General features: G+C 46.8%; 1 protein-coding gene across 2 annotated transcripts in view; it reads left to right on the plus strand.

Annotated features, from left to right (window-relative positions):
• The window catches only part of LOC139416950 (arginine-glutamic acid dipeptide (RE) repeats a), a 347,908-nt gene extending 331,812 nt beyond the window's left edge, over positions 1–16,096 (plus strand). The window contains exons 11-18 of one of the 2 annotated variants that reach the window (XM_071166150.1): positions 883–993; positions 1,943–3,453; positions 5,779–5,989; positions 8,619–9,357; positions 13,066–13,236; positions 14,618–14,786; positions 15,030–15,095; positions 15,525–16,096. In XM_071166150.1, the coding sequence (XP_071022251.1) occupies positions 883–993; positions 1,943–3,453; positions 5,779–5,989; positions 8,619–9,357; positions 13,066–13,236; positions 14,618–14,786; positions 15,030–15,051 (2,934 nt within the window). In that variant the 3' untranslated portion in view covers positions 15,052–15,095; positions 15,525–16,096. Of the gene's footprint in view, positions 1–879; positions 994–1,942; positions 3,454–5,778; positions 5,990–8,618; positions 9,358–13,065; positions 13,237–14,617; positions 14,787–15,029; positions 15,096–15,524 lie in introns of both variants that reach the window. The other variant, XM_071166149.1, reaches the window with a different exon arrangement.
• Positions 16,097–18,456: the final 2,360 nt, after the last annotated feature.

Raw genomic sequence — 18,456 nt, forward strand, 5'->3', positions numbered from 1 at the left:
GGTATTGGAGTGGCCATCACAAAGCCCTGACCTCAATACTTTAGAAAATGTGTGGACAGAACTGAAAAAGTGTGTGCAAGTCTGGAGGCCTACAAACCTGACTCAGTTACACCAGCTCTGGTAGGAGGAATGGGCCAAAATTCACCCAATTTATTGTGGGAAGCTTGTGGAAGGCTACCCAAAACGTTTGACCCAAGTTAAACAATTTCAAGGCAATGCTACCAAATACTAATTGAGTGTATGTAAACTTCTGACCCACTGGGAATGTGATGAAAGAAATAAAAGCTGAAATAAATCATTCTCTCTACTATTATTCTGACATTTCACATTCTTAAAATAAAGTGGTGATCCTAACTGACCTGAGACAGGGATTTTTTACTAGGATTATATATATATATATTTGGCTCTGGTGTATGTAAACTTCTGACTTCAACTGTACATACATACAACTGTACGTACATACGTACATACAACTGTACATACATACACACTTATTGACTCACACACAGGCGCATTAGTGTTTAGGTCCTTAGCACTCTCTATGTTACGGTTTTCTTCGGATGAAGTAGAGTCGGACCAAAATGACAACGATAAACACCTGCCTCTGATTGAGAACCACTCCAGACAGCCATAGACTTAGCTAGAGAACCCCACTAAGCCACAATCCCAATACCTACGAAAACCCCAAGATAAAACACACCACATAAAAAAACCCATTTCAAACCCTGGCCTGACCAAAATAATAACGAAAACACAAAATATAAAGACCAGGGCGTGACTCTCTATCATTCAGATTCTATACCAGTTGAATATGTATGAAAGCCTGATTGGGAAATGACAATACCAGTATGATATGATGGATTGATTGATTGTCATCAGAAGATTAAGGAGGAGTCTCCTATGAAGAGTGCCAAACGCCAGAGAGAGAAGGGAGGAGCCTCAGACACAGAGGACACAGACAACAGGACAAGTGCCAAAAAGTCCAAGACCCAGGTGACTTAACTAGTACATCTCAAACCAGTGTCTGTTGGGTAGCTGTGTGTGTTGAGGAATAGTGCCCAATGTCTGGTGTTGGGCTGTATTCTGGAATAATGTCTAATGTCTGGGGTTGGGCTGTATTCTGGAATAATGTCTAATGTCTGGGGTTGGGCTGTGTTGAGGAATAGCGCCTAATGTCTGGGGTTGTGCTGTGTTGAGGAATAATGTCTAGTGTCTGGGGTTGGGCTGTATTCTGGAATAGTGTTTTAATGTCTGGGGTTGGGCTGTATTCTGGAATAGTGTCTTAATGTCTGGGGTTGGGCTGTATTCTGGAATAATGTCTAATGTCTGGGGTTGGGCTGTGTTGAGGAATAGCGCCTAATGTCTGGGGTTGTGCTGTGTTGAGGAATAATGTCTAGTGTCTGGGGTTGGGCTGTATTCTGGAATAGTGTTTTAATGTCTGGGGTTGTGCTGTATTCTGGAATAGTGTCTTAATGTCTGGGGTTGGTCTGTATTCTGGAATAGTGTCTTAATGTCTGGGGTTGGGCTGTATTCTGGAATAGTGTCTTAATGTCTGGGGTTGGGCTGTATTCTGGAATAGTGTCTTAATGTCTGGGGTTGGGCTGTATTCTGGAATAGTGTCTTAATGTCTGGGGTTGGGCTGCAGTATTGAAATGACTAAAAGGCCTGGGCCTGATTTTCACAAAATGAATAAAATGATATGAACAGGAGGACCTGATCCTAGATCAGCACTCTCTAATGCTTTAGATACGGGCCCCTATCTAAAGCATTAGAGAGTGCTGATCTAGGATCAGGTCCTCCTGTTCATATCATGTTATTACAGTGCTCATGCCAAGCCTTTTTGTTCTCTTCCCGGACATTTATTCTCCCGAGTGTACGGAGATGTGTTCATGATGACAACCACTGTGGTATGGAATTCACTGCTCTCTTCCCTGTTCCACAGGAGCTGGGTCGGTCCGACTCGCCGTCAGAATGCGAGGGAGAGGGCGAGGGCGAGAGCTCAGATGGGCACAGCGTCAACGAGGAGTGTAGCAGTGACGCTAAAGACATTGACCAGGATAACCGCAGCTCCTCGCCCTCCATCCCCAGCCCCCGAGACGGGGAGAGTGACTCGGATTCCTCCGCCCAGCAACAGCTGCTCCTACTGCAGAGACAAGAGAGAGAGAGGGAGAGAGAGGGGCAGTCGCAGCACCCTCCGGTTATCCAGTCCTGTCAGCCAGGGACCTCGGGTGGTCGCTCCACCACCCCTCCATTACCTTCCACGTCCTCCTCAGCCCCCTCACTCGTCCCCCAGGTCCCGTCCTCCTCCGCACCCCCCACTTCACTTCCACTGCCTCTACCGCCTTCCATGCCCCAACATGCCGGCCCCCTCTCTCTCAACCAATCAGGGGCATCCATCCACCCACAGCGGCGGCCCTCCCCCTCGCCTCATTCTCCGCAGCAGGGGTTGTCTCAGGTTCCACCCCCAGGACCACCAGGCTCCACCCAGTCGCTACCGAGCACGTTCCACGGCCCGCTGCCCCACTCATCATCCATGCCGCACCCACTCCAAACTGGCCCCTCTCACCTGCCCCACCCCCACTCCCTGCCCCCTCAGAGCTTCCCATTGGGTCCCCAGTCTCAGGTCCCGCCCTCCCCGCTCCCTCTCAGTCAATCGCAGCAGCCGTCTCACAGGGCCCACACGCCCCCCAGCCAATCATCGTCGTCCCAGGGTGGCTCGTCCAATCAGCCGCACCGCGAGCAGACCCTACATCCCGCCCCTTCCATGTCCATGCCCCACATCAAGCCCCCTCCCACCACCCCCATCCCCCACATGCCCAACCGCGACCCTCAGTCTCACAAACACGGGCCTCCACACCTCTCAGCGCCCCCCTTCCCCCAGATGCCCTCCAACCTGCCCCCTCCACCCGCCCTCAAGCCCCTTTCCTCCCTGTCCGCCCACCACCCTCCTCCTGCCCACCCTCCTCCCCTCCAGCTCATGCCCCAGGGCCCAGGCCAGCAGCTCCAGCCTCCACCAGCCCAGCCCCCTGTCCTCACCCAGTCCCAGAATCTCCCCCTTTCAGAGAGAGAGAGAGGCAGCCAGCATCACCCTCCTCCTCTTCCTCTTCCCCTTTCTGGACCGTCACCGTCCTCACACCCCAACACACCCCAACAGTCCCCGTTCCCTCCTCACCCCTTCGCCCCTGTTCTGCCCCTCTCCTCCTCTGGCTGTCCTCTCCCCTCCTCAGCCTCCTCTCTACCACCAGGCCTCCAGCCCCCCTCTTCCTCCATCTCCATGCCCCTCCCAGCCTCCGTCGGCTCCGCCTGCCCAGGTCCCGCCGTCCCACCTGTACACATCAAGGAGGAACCTCTCGACGAATCAGAGGAGCCCGAGAGCCCTCCGCCCCCTCCTCGGAGCCCCTCCCCCGAGCCTACCGTCGTCAACACGCCCAGCCATGCCAGCCAATCAGCACGGTATGACCTGACGCGCGCACACACACTGCCAGAACACACATGCACTGTTAGAGGTAGACAGGATCTGTTAATGGGGGTAGGCAGGATCTGTCTGTTAATGGGGGTAGGCAGGATCTGTTAATAGGGGTAGGCAGGATCTGTTAACGGGGGTAGACGGGATCTGTTAACAGGGGTAGGCAGGATCTGTTAATAAGGGTAGGCAGGATCTGTTAACGGGGGTAGGCAGGATCTGTTAACGGGGGTAGGCAGGATCTGTTAACGGGGGTAGGCAGGATCTGTTAATGGGGGTAGGCAGGATCTGTTAATGGGGGTAGGCAGGATCTGTTAATGGGGGTAGACGGGATCTGTTAATGGCTAGAGAGGATCTCCTCATGGCTAGAGAGGATCTCCTCAGCACAGATACATGGAGTGGTTAGATTAGAGATACTGTTGAATAATCAGCAAACCAAACGATCTTTGTTTCTAATCAGATAATAAACCATATCCCATGTCTGTTGATAGTGGAAGTCAGCATCTTTGTTTCTAATCAGATAATAAACCATATCCCATGTCTGTTGATAGTGGTAGTCGGGATCTTTGTTTCTAATCAGATAATTAACTACATCCCATGTCTGTTGATAGTGGTAGTCGGGATCTTTGTTTCTAATCAGATAATTAACTACATCCCATGTCTGTTGATTGAGGTAGTCAGCATCTTTGTTTCTAATCAGATAATAAACCATATCCCATGTCTGTTGATAGAGGTAGTCAGGATCTTTGTTTCTAATCAGATAATAAACCGTATCCCATTTCTGTTGAAGATGCTTTCCATTTTGATGCATTTAGCACATTTTCAATGCTAATGTATTTATTTATTTATTTTTATCATTCGTGATTTACAGATTTTAAGGCAAGGTGTTCAAATAGAATGTTAATGACTCATGTATACACGTCGTCTTTTGAGTCTTTTGAGAAGTGTGATGTTAGCCAGCTGTGAATCCTGGAATATTGTGTATTTCCTTGAAGTATTGTTAGCCAAACTCTACATCCTTACTATATATTAATGTGTATTTTATTGAAGTATTGTTAGCCAAACTCTACATCCTTACTATATATTAATGTGTATTTCATTGGAAGTATTGTTAGCCAAACTCTACATCCTTACTATATATTAATGTGTATATCCTTTGTGTGTCTCCTAGGTTCTACATCCTTACTATATATTAATGTGTATTTCCTTTGTGTGTCTCCTAGGTTCTACATCCTTACTATATATTAATGTGTATATCATTTGTGTGTCTCCTAGGTTCTACATCCTTACTATATATTAATGTGTATATCCTTTGTGTGTCTCCTAGGTTCTACATCCTTACTATATATTAATGTGTATATCCTTTGTGTGTCTCCTAGGTTCTACATCCTTACTATATATTAATGTGTATTTCCTTTGTGTGTCTCCTAGGTTCTACATCCTTACTATATATTAATGTGTATATCCTTTGTGTGTCTCCTAGGTTCTACATCCTTACTATATATTAATGTGTATATCCTTTGTGTGTCTCCTAGGTTCTACATCCTTACTATATATTAATGTGTATATCCTTTGTGTGTCTCCTAGGTTCTACATCCTTACTATATATTAATGTGTATATCCTTTGTGTGTCTCCTAGGTTCTACATCCTTACTATATATTAATGTGTATTTCCTTTGTGTGTCTCCTAGGTTCTACATCCTTACTATATATTAATGTGTATTTCCTTTGTGTGTCTCCTAGGTTCTACATCCTTACTATATATTAATGTGTATATCCTTTGTGTGTCTCCTAGGTTCTACATCCTTACTATATATTAATGTGTATATCCTTTGTGTGTCTCCTAGGTTCTACATCCTTACTATATATTAATGTGTATATCCTTTGTGTGTCTCCTAGGTTCTACATCCTTACTATATATTAATGTGTATTTCCTTTGTGTGTCTCCTAGGTTCTACATCCTTAATATATATTAATGTGTATATCCTTTGTGTGTCTCCTAGGTTCTACATCCTTACTATATATTAATGTGTATATCCTTTGTGTGTCTTCTAGGTTCTACATCCTTACTATATATTAATGTGTATATCCTTTGTGTGTCTCCTAGGTTCTACATCCTTACTATATATTAATGTGTATATCCTTTGTGTGTCTCCTAGGTTCTACATCCTTACTATATATTAATGTGTATTTCCTTTGTGTGTCTCCTAGGTTCTACATCCTTACTATATATTAATGTGTATATCCTTTGTGTGTCTCCTAGGTTCTACATCCTTACTATATATTAATGTGTATTTCCTTTGTGTGTCTCCTAGGTTCTACAAGCACCTGGACCGTGGGTACAACACGTGTGCCAGAACAGACTTCTACTTTACTCCTCTGGCTGCTTCTAAACTGGCCAAGAAGAGAGAAGAGGCGCTGGAGCGGGTCAAGAGGGAGGCCGAGCAGAAAGCCCGGGAGGAGAAGGAGAGGGAGAAGGAACGAGAGAGAGAACGGGAAAGAGAGAAGGAACAGGAGAGAGCTGTGGTGAGGGTTTGGTGTATTTTGTCTCTCAATTTCACACTGGGGAATTGAGACCAAATTTTGTTCGCTAACCTCCTGTATGTTTCTCATTCGCACTGGAGTATTTGTGACCGACTAGCTAGATTAGGTCTTAATGTAGCAACATTTTTTATGGTGTTTTTACATTGAATAAAAGTAGAGACTCAGAGCTACAAAATGGTACGTCATACACTACAGTTGAGGAAACAATGGGGGAAAGTAATTCTGCTTTGAAAGTTGGAGAAAGTGGCCCTCGAATGTTTTGGTACCTACTGGAGAGCTCTTCTTTGTCTACACCCGTTCAGCATCGTTCACATCCTCAGCTTTAGCTCCACCCATCTCTTTATTAAGGATTCACATGTGAGGCCATGTGCTAAACAATCAAAGATTTCAAGACTAAAGGCTGGTTTATACTACAGGTGTGTTTGTAAATTTAATCTGGAGTGCCAGAGTGTGCTCTGGGCGTTCGTAAACTCAGAGCGTTGTCAGATTGGACACTCGTAAATTCAGAGCAATTCGCTCTCGAAGCGTTCAGAGAGCACGTTTACTGACACCGGCCATCTTCAACGGGTATTTAGCGTTTTCGTAAATTTGTCAGTTATTCTGCGCTCTGGCACACAGACGAGTACTCTGAAATCGGAGTAGATAGACAGAGCAAATTTACCAGCTACGTCTATCGACAGTTGTCGCAGTGACATCATGAACAGTCTATTGACTGTAGTTACTTGCATAGTGGAGTCTTTTGTTTAGACATGTAGCTAGAAGCTAGCTAGCTAGCGAGCTAAACAATGAACCATAATCCCAACTCATAACGTTACTACCCTGCATGAATCTGAAGGTAGCTAATCAACCAGGTTCAATGTTAGCTAGCTAACATTAGTCTATAACTGGCAATGCAAATGGCTCTGATATATAATATTACTACACAGATCATACATGTCACATTAGCTAGCTAGCAGTACGCTTTAACTTGAAATTAAAATGACTTTTTGACAAAATTAGAAACGTGTAATATCTGAAAATGTAGCTAGCTAGAGTCTCTTACCCATCGTGTACATGGATGGATGCTTCTCCCTCTCTGTCACAGATGTCATGGTTGCCCTTAGTTTGAAGATGTAATCCGTAGACGGCTGTTTTATACAACAGCCTTCTGTGTGTTCTCTTTTTGTCTCCGTATTTGCAATCAAACGCCAGAATTTTCTCCATCTCCTGAGCTATCATACTCTAATTCCACTGATTTTAAAACGGGGTCTTCCAGAGAGTGGAGAGCAACACTGATGCAGATCTACTGTGTGAAATCTTTTTATTAAATCTGCGTTAGAAAAGAATACCTACATATACCTACCAGCTCATATTATAGACAGAAGCATGCTACATGGCAGACCAATCCGAACTCATCTCTCGGCATGTCCAGCACACTCATTATCTCAGCCAATCATGACTAGCAGGAAGTGGCTAAACCAACATGGCTCGTAATTTAACAATTGTATTTGTATTTACAGATAGCATACAAGTTTGTTCCATGACCTTTCTGCCCCCAAAATATTCATTTTTTAAATTTTTTAATTGGTTTTTTTTAACCCCTTTTTCTCCCCAATTTCGTAGTATCCAATTGTTTTAGTAGCTACTATCTTGTCTCATTGCTACAACTCGGGCTCGGGAGAGACGAAGGTTGAAAGTCATGCGTCCTCAGATACACAGCCCAACCAAGCCGCACTGCTTCTTAACACAGCGCACATCCAACCCGGAAGCCAGCCGCACCAATGTGTCGGAGGAAACACCGTGCACCTGGCAACCTTGGTTAGCGCGCCACAGGAGTCGCTGGTGCGCAATGAGACAAGGACATCCCTACCGGCCAACCCCTCCCTAACCCGGGTGTCGCCCCACAGACCTCCCGGTCGCGGCCAATTACGACAGAGCTTGGGCGCGAACCCAGAGTCTCTGATGGCACAGCTGGTGCAGTACAGCGCCCTTAACCACTGCGCCACCCGGGAGGCCAAAAAAATGCATTTGAATAAAATATTATGTTTGCATTCAAACGGCACTCCTGTGAAGAAGTGACGTGCGATATTCACCCAGTTTCCCAAAACGAGTCACATTTGTCTAACCTTTTCCTTAAGAACTGTTGCAACCTATTGCATTATAACCTGTTACAACCTGTTATAATCACCTTATAACCTGTTACAACCTGTTATAATCACATTATAACCTGTTACAACCTATTATAGTCACCTTATAACCTGTTACAACCTGTTATAATCACATTATAACCTGTTACAACCTATTATAGTCACCTTATAACCTGTTACAACCTGTTATAATCACCTTATAACCTGTTACAACCTATTATAATCATCTTATAACCTGTTACAACCTATTATAGTCACCTTATAACCTGTTACAACCTATTATAGTCACCTTATAACCTGTTACAACCTATTATAATCACCTTATAACCTGTTCCAAGCTTACAACATATTGTAACCGCATAATGTTTTACAAGCTATTATAACCACCTTACAACCTGTACCCTTATTACACGTTATCCCCCCTTTATAACATGTAATAACCTCCCAGTGTGTGTGTAACCTCTGTACATATCTATTTGTTCCAGAAAGCCTCCAGTTCGTGTCACGACGGCCGAATGGGTGACCCCCAGATGGGTGGCTCCGCCCACATGCGTCCTCCCTTCGACGGCCCCCCTACCTCCATCGCCGCGGTGCCCCCTTACATCGGGCCCGACACGCCCGCCCTGCGCACCCTCAGCGAGTACGCCCGCCCCCACGTCATGTCCCCGACCAATAGGAACCACCCCTTCTTCGTCTCCCTCAACCCCAACGACCCCCTGATGGCCTATCACATGCCTGGCCTCTACAACGCCGACCCGGGCATGCGGGAGCGCGAGCTGCGGGAGCGCGAGCTGCGAGAGCGGGAGATGAGGGAGAGAGAGATGAGGGAGAGGGAGCTGAGAGAGAGGATGAAGCCTGGGTTCGAACACAAACCCCCGGAACTAGAAGGCATGCACCCCTCGGCGAACCCCATGGAGCACTTCGCCCGACACGGGGCCATCTCCTTACCTTCCATGGCGGGACCGCACCCCTTCGCCTCCTTCCACCCAGGTCTCAACCCCTTGGAGAGGGAGCGTTTGGCGTTGGCCGCGGGACCCCAGCTCAGACCAGACATGAGCTACCCGGAGCGGCTGGCGGCGGAGAGGCTGCACGCCGAGAGGATGGCGGCGGTGGCCAACGACCCTATCGCCAGGCTTCAGATGTTCAACATCACGCCTCATCACCACCAGCACTCCCACATCCACTCACACCTGCACCTTCACCAGCAGGACTCACTGCACCAAGGTGACACACCTGGCCAATCAGAAACATTTCTTACTGGATTAGCATCAAGTTTTATGTTTATTTGCCAACTTCTAGTGAAGCGTTTATCACAACTTTAAGCATCACTTCTTTTCTGATTTTAAAACAATGCTGTACGCAAAATATGGCGATTATATATCACATTTTCAATAGCTATTTTCTTAATGACATTGTTGCTAGCCCAGTTGATTGGCCTTTGTAGTTGGTACGCCTTGATGACTATAATCTACAGCCTTATTCTAAAATGGATTTTGGATTACATTTTTTGATGAAATATTCAGACCCTTTACTCAGTACTTTGTTGAAGCAATGATTACAGCCTCCAGTCTTCTTGGGTATGATACTACAAGCTTGGCACACCTGTATTTGGGGAGTTCCTCCCATTCTTCTCTGCAGATCCTCTCAAGCTCTGTCAGGTTGGATCGGGAGCTATTTTCAGGTCTCTCCAGAGATGTTAAATCGGGTTCAAATCCAGGCTCTCTCTGGGCCACTCAAGGACATTCAGAGACACCCATAGACTGGATAGTTACTGCTATCTGGGTCGAGTTACTACTCCTCTCTGGGTGTCAGGTTACTGCTATCTGGGCCAAGTTACTACTCCTCTCTGGGTGACAGGTTACTACTATCTGGGTGTCAGGTTACTGCTATCTGGGCCAGGTTACTGCTACTATCTGGGTGTCAGGTTGCTACTATCTGGGTGTCAGGTTACTGCTACTATCTGGGTGTCAGGTTACTGCTACTATCTGGGTGTCAGGTTACTGCTACTATCTGGCTGTCAGGTTACTGCTACTATCTGGGTGTCAGGTTACTACTATCTGGGTGTCAGGTTACTACTATCTGGGTGTCAGGTTACTACTATCTGGGTGTCAGGTTACTACTATCTGGGTGTCAGGTTACTACTATCTGGATGTCAGGTTACTACTATCTGGATGTCAGGTTGCTACTACTATCTGGGTGTCAGGTTACTACTATCTGGATGTCAGGTTGCTACTATCTGGATGTCAGGTTGCTACTATCTGGGTGTCAGTTTACTACTACTATCTGGATGTCAGGTTACTACTACTATCTGGATGTCAGGTTGCTACTACTATCTGGATGTCAGGTTACTACTATCTGGGTGTCAGGTTACTACTATCTGGGTGTCAGTTTACTACTACTATCTGGATGTCAGGTTACTACTATCTGGGTGTCAGGTTACTACTACTATCTGGGTGTCAGGTTACTACTACTATCTGGGTGTCAGGTTGCTACTACTAGCTGGGTGTCAGGTTGCTACTACTATCTGGGTGTCAGGTTGCTACTACTATCTGGGTGTCAGGTTGCTACTACTATCTGGGTGTCAGGTTGCTACTACTATCTGGGTGTCAGGTTGCTACTACTATCTGGGTGTCAGGTTACTACTACTATCTGGGTGTCAGGTTGCTACTACTATCTGGGTGTCAGGTTGCTACTACTATCTGGGTGTCAGGTTGCTACTACTATCTGGGTGTCAGGTTGCTACTACTATCTGGGTGTCAGGTTGCTACTACTATCTGGGTGTCAGGTTGCTACTACTATCTGGGTGTCAGGTTGCTGCTACTATCTGGGTGTCAGGTTGCTACTACTATCTGGGTGTCAGGTTGCTACTACTATCTGGGTGTCAGGTTGCTACTACTATCTGGGTGTCAGGTTGCTACTACTATCTGGGTGTCAGGTTGCTACTACTATCTGGGTGTCAGGTTGCTACTACTATCTGGGTGTCAGGTTGCTACTACTATCTGGGTGTCAGGTTGCTACTATCTGGGTGTCAGTTTACTACTATCTGGGTGTCAGTTTACTACTACTATCTGGGTGTCAGTTTACTACTACTATCTGGATGTCAGGTTGCTACTACTATCTGGATGTCAGGTTGCTACTATCTGGGTGTCAGGTTACTACTATCTGGGTGTCAGGTTACTGCTACTATCTGGATGTCAGGTTACTACTATCTGGATGTCAGTTTACTACTATCTGGGTGTCAGGTTGCTACTACTATCTGGGTGTCAGGTTGCTACTACTATCTGGGTGTCAGGTTGCTACTACTATCTGGGTGTCAGTTTCCTACTACTATCTGGGTGTCAGGTTACTGCTACTATCTGGATGTCAGGTTACTACTATCTGGGTGTCTGGTTGCTACTACTATCTGGGTGTCAGGTTGCTACTACTATCTGGGTGTCAGGTTGCTACTACTATCTGGGTGTCAGGTTGCTACTACTATCTGGGAGTCAGGTTGCTACTACTATCTGGGTGTCAGGTTGCTACTACTATCTGGGTGTCAGGTTGCAAATACTATTTGGGTGTCAGGTTGCTACTACTATCTGGGTGTCAGGTTGCTACTACTATCTGGGTGTCAGGTTGCTACTACTATCTGGGTGTCAGGTTGCTACTATCTGGGTGTCAGTTTACTACTACTATCTGGATGTCAGGTTACTACTATCTGGGTGTCAGGTTGCTACTATCTGGATGTCAGGTTGCTACTACTATCTGGGTGTCAGGTTACTACTATCTGGATGTCAGGTTGCTACTATCTGGATGTCAGGTTGCTACTACTATCTGGATGTCAGGTTGCTACTACTATCTGGGTGTCAGGTTGCTACTATCTGGATGTCAGGTTACTACTATCTGGGTGTCAGTTTACTACTACTATCTGGATGTCAGGTTGCTACTATCTGGGTGTCAGGTTACTACTATCTGGATGTCAGGTTACTACTATCTGGGTGTCAATTTACTACTACTATCTGGGTGTCAGGTTGCTACTACTATCTGGGTGTCAGTTTACTACTATCTGGGTGTCAGGTTACTACAACTATCTGGGTGTCAGTTTACTACTATCTGGGTGTCAGGTTACTACTATCTGGATGTCATGTTACTGCTACTATCTGTGTGTCAGGTCACTGCTACTATCTGGGTGTCAGGTTACTACTATCTGGATGTCATGTTGCTACTATCTGGGTGTCAGGTTACTGCTACTATCTGGGTGTCAGGTTACTGCTACTATCTGGGTGTCAGGTTGCTACTACTATCTGGGTGTCAGGTTACTACTATCTGGGTGTCAGGTTACTGCTACTATCTGGGTGTCAGGTTACTACTATCTGGGTGTCAGGTTACTACTATCTGGGTGTCAGGTTACTACTATCTGGGTGTCAGGTTACTGCTACTATCTGGGTGTCAGGTTACTACTATCTGGGTGTCAGGTTACTACTATCTGGGTGTCAGGTTACTACTATCTGTTAGGTTACTACTATCTGGGTGTCAGGTTACTACTATCTGGGTGTCAGGTTACTACTATCTGGGTGTCAGGTTACTGCTACTATCTGGGTGTCAGGTTACTGCTACTATCTGGGTGTCAGGTTACTGCTACTATCTGGGTGTCAGGTTACTACTATCTGGGTGTCAGGTTACTACTATCTGGGTGTCAGGTTACTACTATCTGGGTGTCAGGTTACTACTATCTGGGTGTCAGGTTACTACTATCTGGGTGTCAGGTTACTACTATCTGGGTGTCAGGTTACTATTATCTGGGTGTCAGGTTACTACTATCTGGGTGTCAGGTTACTGCTACTATCTGGGTGTCAGGTTACTACTATCTGTTAGGTTACTACTGTGTCATGTATCATGATAAACTGTATGTATAATTGTACACTGACCTTTTGGTGTTCTGACTCTGTGCAGGCGGTGGTGAATGTCTTGTGTGCCCTCCAGGTTCGGGGGGGCACCCCCTCGTAGACCCCCTGGCAGGAGGCCCCCACCTCGCCCGCTTCCCCTACCCGCCCGGCGCAATCCCCAACCCCCTCCTGGGACAGAACCCACACGAACATGAGATGCTGCGACACCCGGTCTTCGGTAAGAACAATCTAGAGCATATCAATGTCCGGTCTTATTTTCACCGTACTGAGCCGAGCCGTACTGAGCCGGGCCGTACTGAGCCGAGCCGTACTGAGCCGAGCCGTACTGAGCCGGGCCGTACTGAGCCGGGCCGTACTGAGCCGGGCCGTACTGAGCCGGGCCGTACTGAGCCGGGCCGTACTGAGCCGAGCCGTACTGAGACGAGCCGTACTGAGACGAGCCGTACTGAGCCGAGCCGTACTGAGCCGGGCCGTACTGAGCCGGGCCGTACTGAGCCGGGCCGTACTGAGCCGGGCCGTACTGAGCCGGGCCGTACTGAGCCGAGCCGTACTGAGACGAGCCGTACTGAGACGAGCCGTACTGAGCCGAGCCGTACTGAGCCGAGCCGTACTGAGCCGAGCCGTACTGAGACGAGCCGTACTGAGCCGAGCCGTACTGAGCCGAGCTGTACTGAACTGGCATCACACAAATCATAGTTGCTAGAATAGGGCTGAAAAGGACAATGTCAAAAGAAAATACATGATATATATAAAGGTATGTGGACACCCCTTCAAACTCTTTCAGTCACACCTGTTGCTGACAGGCATATAAAATCGAGCACACGGCCATGCAATCTCCATAGACAAACATTGGCAGTATAATGGCCTTACTGAAGAGCTCAGCGACTTTCAACGTGGCACTGTCATAGGATGCCACCTTTCCAACTAGTCAGTTCGTCAAATTTCTGCCCTGCTAGAGCTGCCTCGGTCAACCGTAAGTGCTGTTATTGTGAAGTGGAAACGTCTAGGAGCAACAACGGCTCAGCTGCGAAATGGTAGGCCACACAAGCTCACCAAACGGGACCGGGGACTGCTGAAGTGTGTAGCGCGTAAAAATAGTCTGTCTGTCGGTTGCAACACTCACTACCGAGGTCCAAACTGCCTCTGGAAACAACGTCAGCAAAATAATTGTTTGTCGGGAGCTTCATGAAACTCTTTCTCTGGCGTGATGAATCATGCTTCAACTTCAGAGCTCGACCTCACTAATGCTCTCGTGGCTGAATGGAAGCAAGTCCCTGCAGTGGAAAGCCTTCCCAGAAGAGTGGAGGCTGTTATAGCAGCAATGTTCCAACATCTAGTGGAAAGCCTTCCCAGAAGAGTGGAGGCTGTTATAGCAGCAAAGGGAGAGGGGACCAACTCCATATTAATGCCCATGATTTTGGAATGAGATGCTTGAACGAGCAGGTGTCCACATACTTTTGGTGATGTAGTGTATCCGAGTCAGAGCAGTTTAGTCTGGGTCGACTCCATAGTGTGACAAGGGATTTATCCACCAGTGGCATCTCTATTGGCAGTCAAGCCTGTGGCCTGATCCTGTTGTGTTGCGTTGCTGTCTCCAGGTACTCCGTACCCCCGGGACCTTCCTCCCCAGATGTCCGCAGCCCACCAGCTCCAGGCCATGCATGCCCAGTCTGCAGAGCTGCAGCGGCTAGCTATGGAACAGCAGTGGCTGCATGGTCATCACCACATGCACGGTGGCCCACTTCCTGGCCAAGAGGACTATTACAGGTCAGAGAGACACACACACACACTTCAACATACACGTTCACATTTCAACACATTCACTACACACTGACAGAAGAGGTAAAAGACTACTCTAGACAGTCCCTCTTTCAGATGGACTTTTAAAATATTTACAGAAATTTAAATATTTACAGAACAAATATTCAACATACTATAAAATGGTTCATCTGTGGTTATAAATTCTTGTTGCTAATTTAAAAAGATTTTCATTTGTGTGATTTCTGTAAGATCATGCAGACGTTTCAAGTGATCTCGAGTTCCAGAAATGGACTCCTTTTACAGAAAAACCTGATGGCAAGTGATGTTTTACCTTAAGAAGTTACTCTGCACTTTGCATTTTCAGAGTGTGAGCCTATAGGGTCTATATATATATATATATATATATATATATATGTAGTCACTGTTGTATATGGGCTGGTGGAGCAAGTCTGTCTATATTCACCTTGGACAAATTATACAGACCATTACCCAAATTTGGCATATTATGTTTATTTGCAATTTTACTGATGTGGTGAATTCTAAAATGGTTAAATGCACGCTTGTACAAGGATTTCAGCGGCTTTGTTCCAGATTTTCCAGCTTGTGACCAACTTGTAATACAATACCACCTGTGAGAATGTCGGTGTGTGTATATCAATCTTGGTAGTGGTGCAGGGGCATTCTGATATATTTCTATACAGTTGGTGGTGATGCTAACGTATGTTTGTTTCGTTTGTGTTTTAGCCGGCTGAAGAAGGAAAGCGACAAGCAACTGTAACCGACCAATGGGGACGCAGGAAGTTGCCTAGGACACAGGAACAGGAAGTAGTTACAGAGCGGTCTGTCAGTCAGAGGAACTCGATCTCCGCTCCTCCAAACATTTCCCGTTACGAAGAACAACAAAAACTGAAGAAGAAAAAAAAAGAGGATTTTTCTGTTGTCTGTTTCTCCTTCCCTGTCCATGGGTTGTTTTTTATTTTATTTTTATTTTTTAAGGACATTGAGAGACTTTGTTTGGTGTAACTATAGCCTTCAAGTAGTGACACCGACTTCAAGACTGATTGTGACTTTCCTGCATGAAAACTCCTCTAAAGCTTCCACAACGTGTTTTGTAGGTAGCACACGTTCACTGTGCTAGTCGATGGAAAGGAAACCAGGCAGAGAAAAGAACGTTCCAGACATTATATCCACGAAAAGATTCAAAACAAAGTGCTATTGTTATTTTAATTATTTTAATACCTTATTGGAGGTTTCTATCATTTGAACGAAAAGCTGCAGCATGGCATTTTTTGAGTCTGTAAATAGTATATATATATATATATATATATATATATATATATATATATATATATATATATATATATATATATATATATATATATATATAATTATTATTATTATAATTGTTACTAGGTGTGGACTCTGAACCAAGTCATTTATAAACCTCCAATATGTTATTGTGTTCTGAAGCATTATGCCTTGTTTTAACGGGGGGGGGGGGGGGGGGGACTTAGCATTACTAGAACAGCCAAAGGGTACAACGATGGTCCTGTGGTGTGGGGTACCTCAGAGAGCTGTTATAGCCCCAGACTCTCACAGCGATGGTCCCAGTCCTGTGGTGTGGGGTACCTCAGAGAGCTGTTATAGCCCCAGACTCTCACAGCGATGGTCCCAGTCCTGTGGTGTGGGGTACCTCAGAGAGCTGTATATCCCCAGACTCTCACAGCGATGGTCCCAGTCCTGTGGTGTGGGGTACCTCAGAGAGCTGTATAGCCCCAGACTCTCACAGCGATGGTCCCAGTCCTGTGGTGTGGGGTACCTCAGAGAGCTGTATAGCCCCAGACTCTCACAGCGATGGTCCCAGTCCTGTGGTGTGGGGTACCTCAGAGAGCTGTTATAGCCCCAGACTCTCACAGCGATGGTCCCAGTCCTGTGGTGTGGGGTACCTCAGAGAGCTGTTATAGCCCCAGACTCTCACAGCGATGGTCCCAGTCCTGTGGTGTGGGGTACCTCAGAGAGCTGTATAGCCCCAGACTCTCACAGCGATGGTCCCAGTCCTGTGGTGTGGGGTACCTCAGAGAGCTGTATAGCCCCAGACTCTCACAGCGATGGTCCCAGTCCTGTGGTGTGGGGTACCTCAGAGAGCTGTTCTAGCCCCAGACTCTCACAGCGATGGTCCCAGTCCTGTGGTGTGGGGTACCTCAGAGAGCTGTTATAGCCCCAGACTCTCACAGCGATGGTCCCAGTCCTGTGGTGTGGGGTACCTCAGAGAGCTGTATAGCCCCAGACTCTCACAGCGATGGTCCCAGTCCTGTGGTGTGGGGTACCTCAGAGAGCTGTTCTAGCCCCAGACTCTCACAGCGATGGTCCCAGTCCTGTGGTGTGGGGTACCTCAGAGAGCTGTTATAGCCCCAGACTCTCACAGCGATGGTCCCAGTCCTGTGGTGTGGGGTACCTCAGAGAGCTGTATAGCCCCAGACTCTCACGTACACAAGACTGTCCCATCCACCTCCTTTCATTATACACCTCTTGACAAGCACCATATTGTCAGACAGAATGCCTGAACTTACTGGGTCGAGTTAATGATTTGAGACCCTTGAAGAGGACTGACTATATCTCAGAGTCACTGAGTCATCTATGGATCAGCATATCCCCCTGCCCTGTCCTGTAGTGTACAATACCCTGATGCAGACATCATCTATTGCACTCCAAGGAAGACTAGATAGAATCCCTCAGTTACTACTCCATGGAATGTTAGGTTACTACTCTTTGTGGAAGACTAGATAGAATCTCTCAGTGCTTTTAATTGGTTTTGACACTCTACTCGACATCGGTATTGAGTCAACATAATTAAGAAACGTTTAAAGTTTATAGGCAGATTTTTTTAAACCTGTTTTAAATTTTTCTCATACAATGTTTTTAATTGTCTCCGTGTCTTCAAGCTACACTGAGACCCCAACGTGTGTTCTGATCTGACTGTGGGTGACCGGACTTGTACAAGGGTGCTAGAGGGACCTGCGGGTGGTGGTGGTGATGTTAACCCTGGTTTCCTCACTCCTCTATTTGTCCCAAGTGTGGCTGCTACAGCAAGACTTCTCTAGCCTGGTATATTTGTGCCGTCTTGACAACTCCTAGGGTACCAGGCTAGTGCGTCTCCTCCATGAGGGGATCCTGATATAATGTGTGCTGTGCTGCCATATTCACTGTGACTAACAGGCCTAGCTACATGGGAGGACAGGGGCCCAGTACTGGGACCAGATTCTATCTAACAGGCCTAGCTACATGGGAGGACAGGGGCCCAGTACTGGGACCAGATTCTAGGAAGTGGAGCTGTAATGTTGGTGGTCCTATTGCCTCCAGGCTCTCGCTGTTCTCCCCTGCCGGCTGGTCAGCCGGCCCCTCAGCCTGCACAGCTTCTCCTGGCCTCCCCTTCAATGCCGGGGGTGTTGAGTGTACTGTACGCCATGCCATTGACTGTTCTGTTCAGTTCACCTGACTGTCATACCAGTCAACTGGCTGTTAGCTCTCACCTATCCTATGTTAGCCTATGGTTGAGTTCCTTCTACTCCTCTCTGGTCCGTCCATGTGCTCAGTTTGTCTGTTCAATGCACATTCACTCATCTCACGTACTCCTCTTCATCTGCTGCTGCCTCCTCTTTCTGACACCACCCTCCTC

Source organism: Oncorhynchus clarkii, chromosome 9 (assembly GCF_045791955.1).
Source record: "Oncorhynchus clarkii lewisi isolate Uvic-CL-2024 chromosome 9, UVic_Ocla_1.0, whole genome shotgun sequence".
Taxonomy (NCBI): domain Eukaryota; kingdom Metazoa; phylum Chordata; class Actinopteri; order Salmoniformes; family Salmonidae; genus Oncorhynchus; species Oncorhynchus clarkii.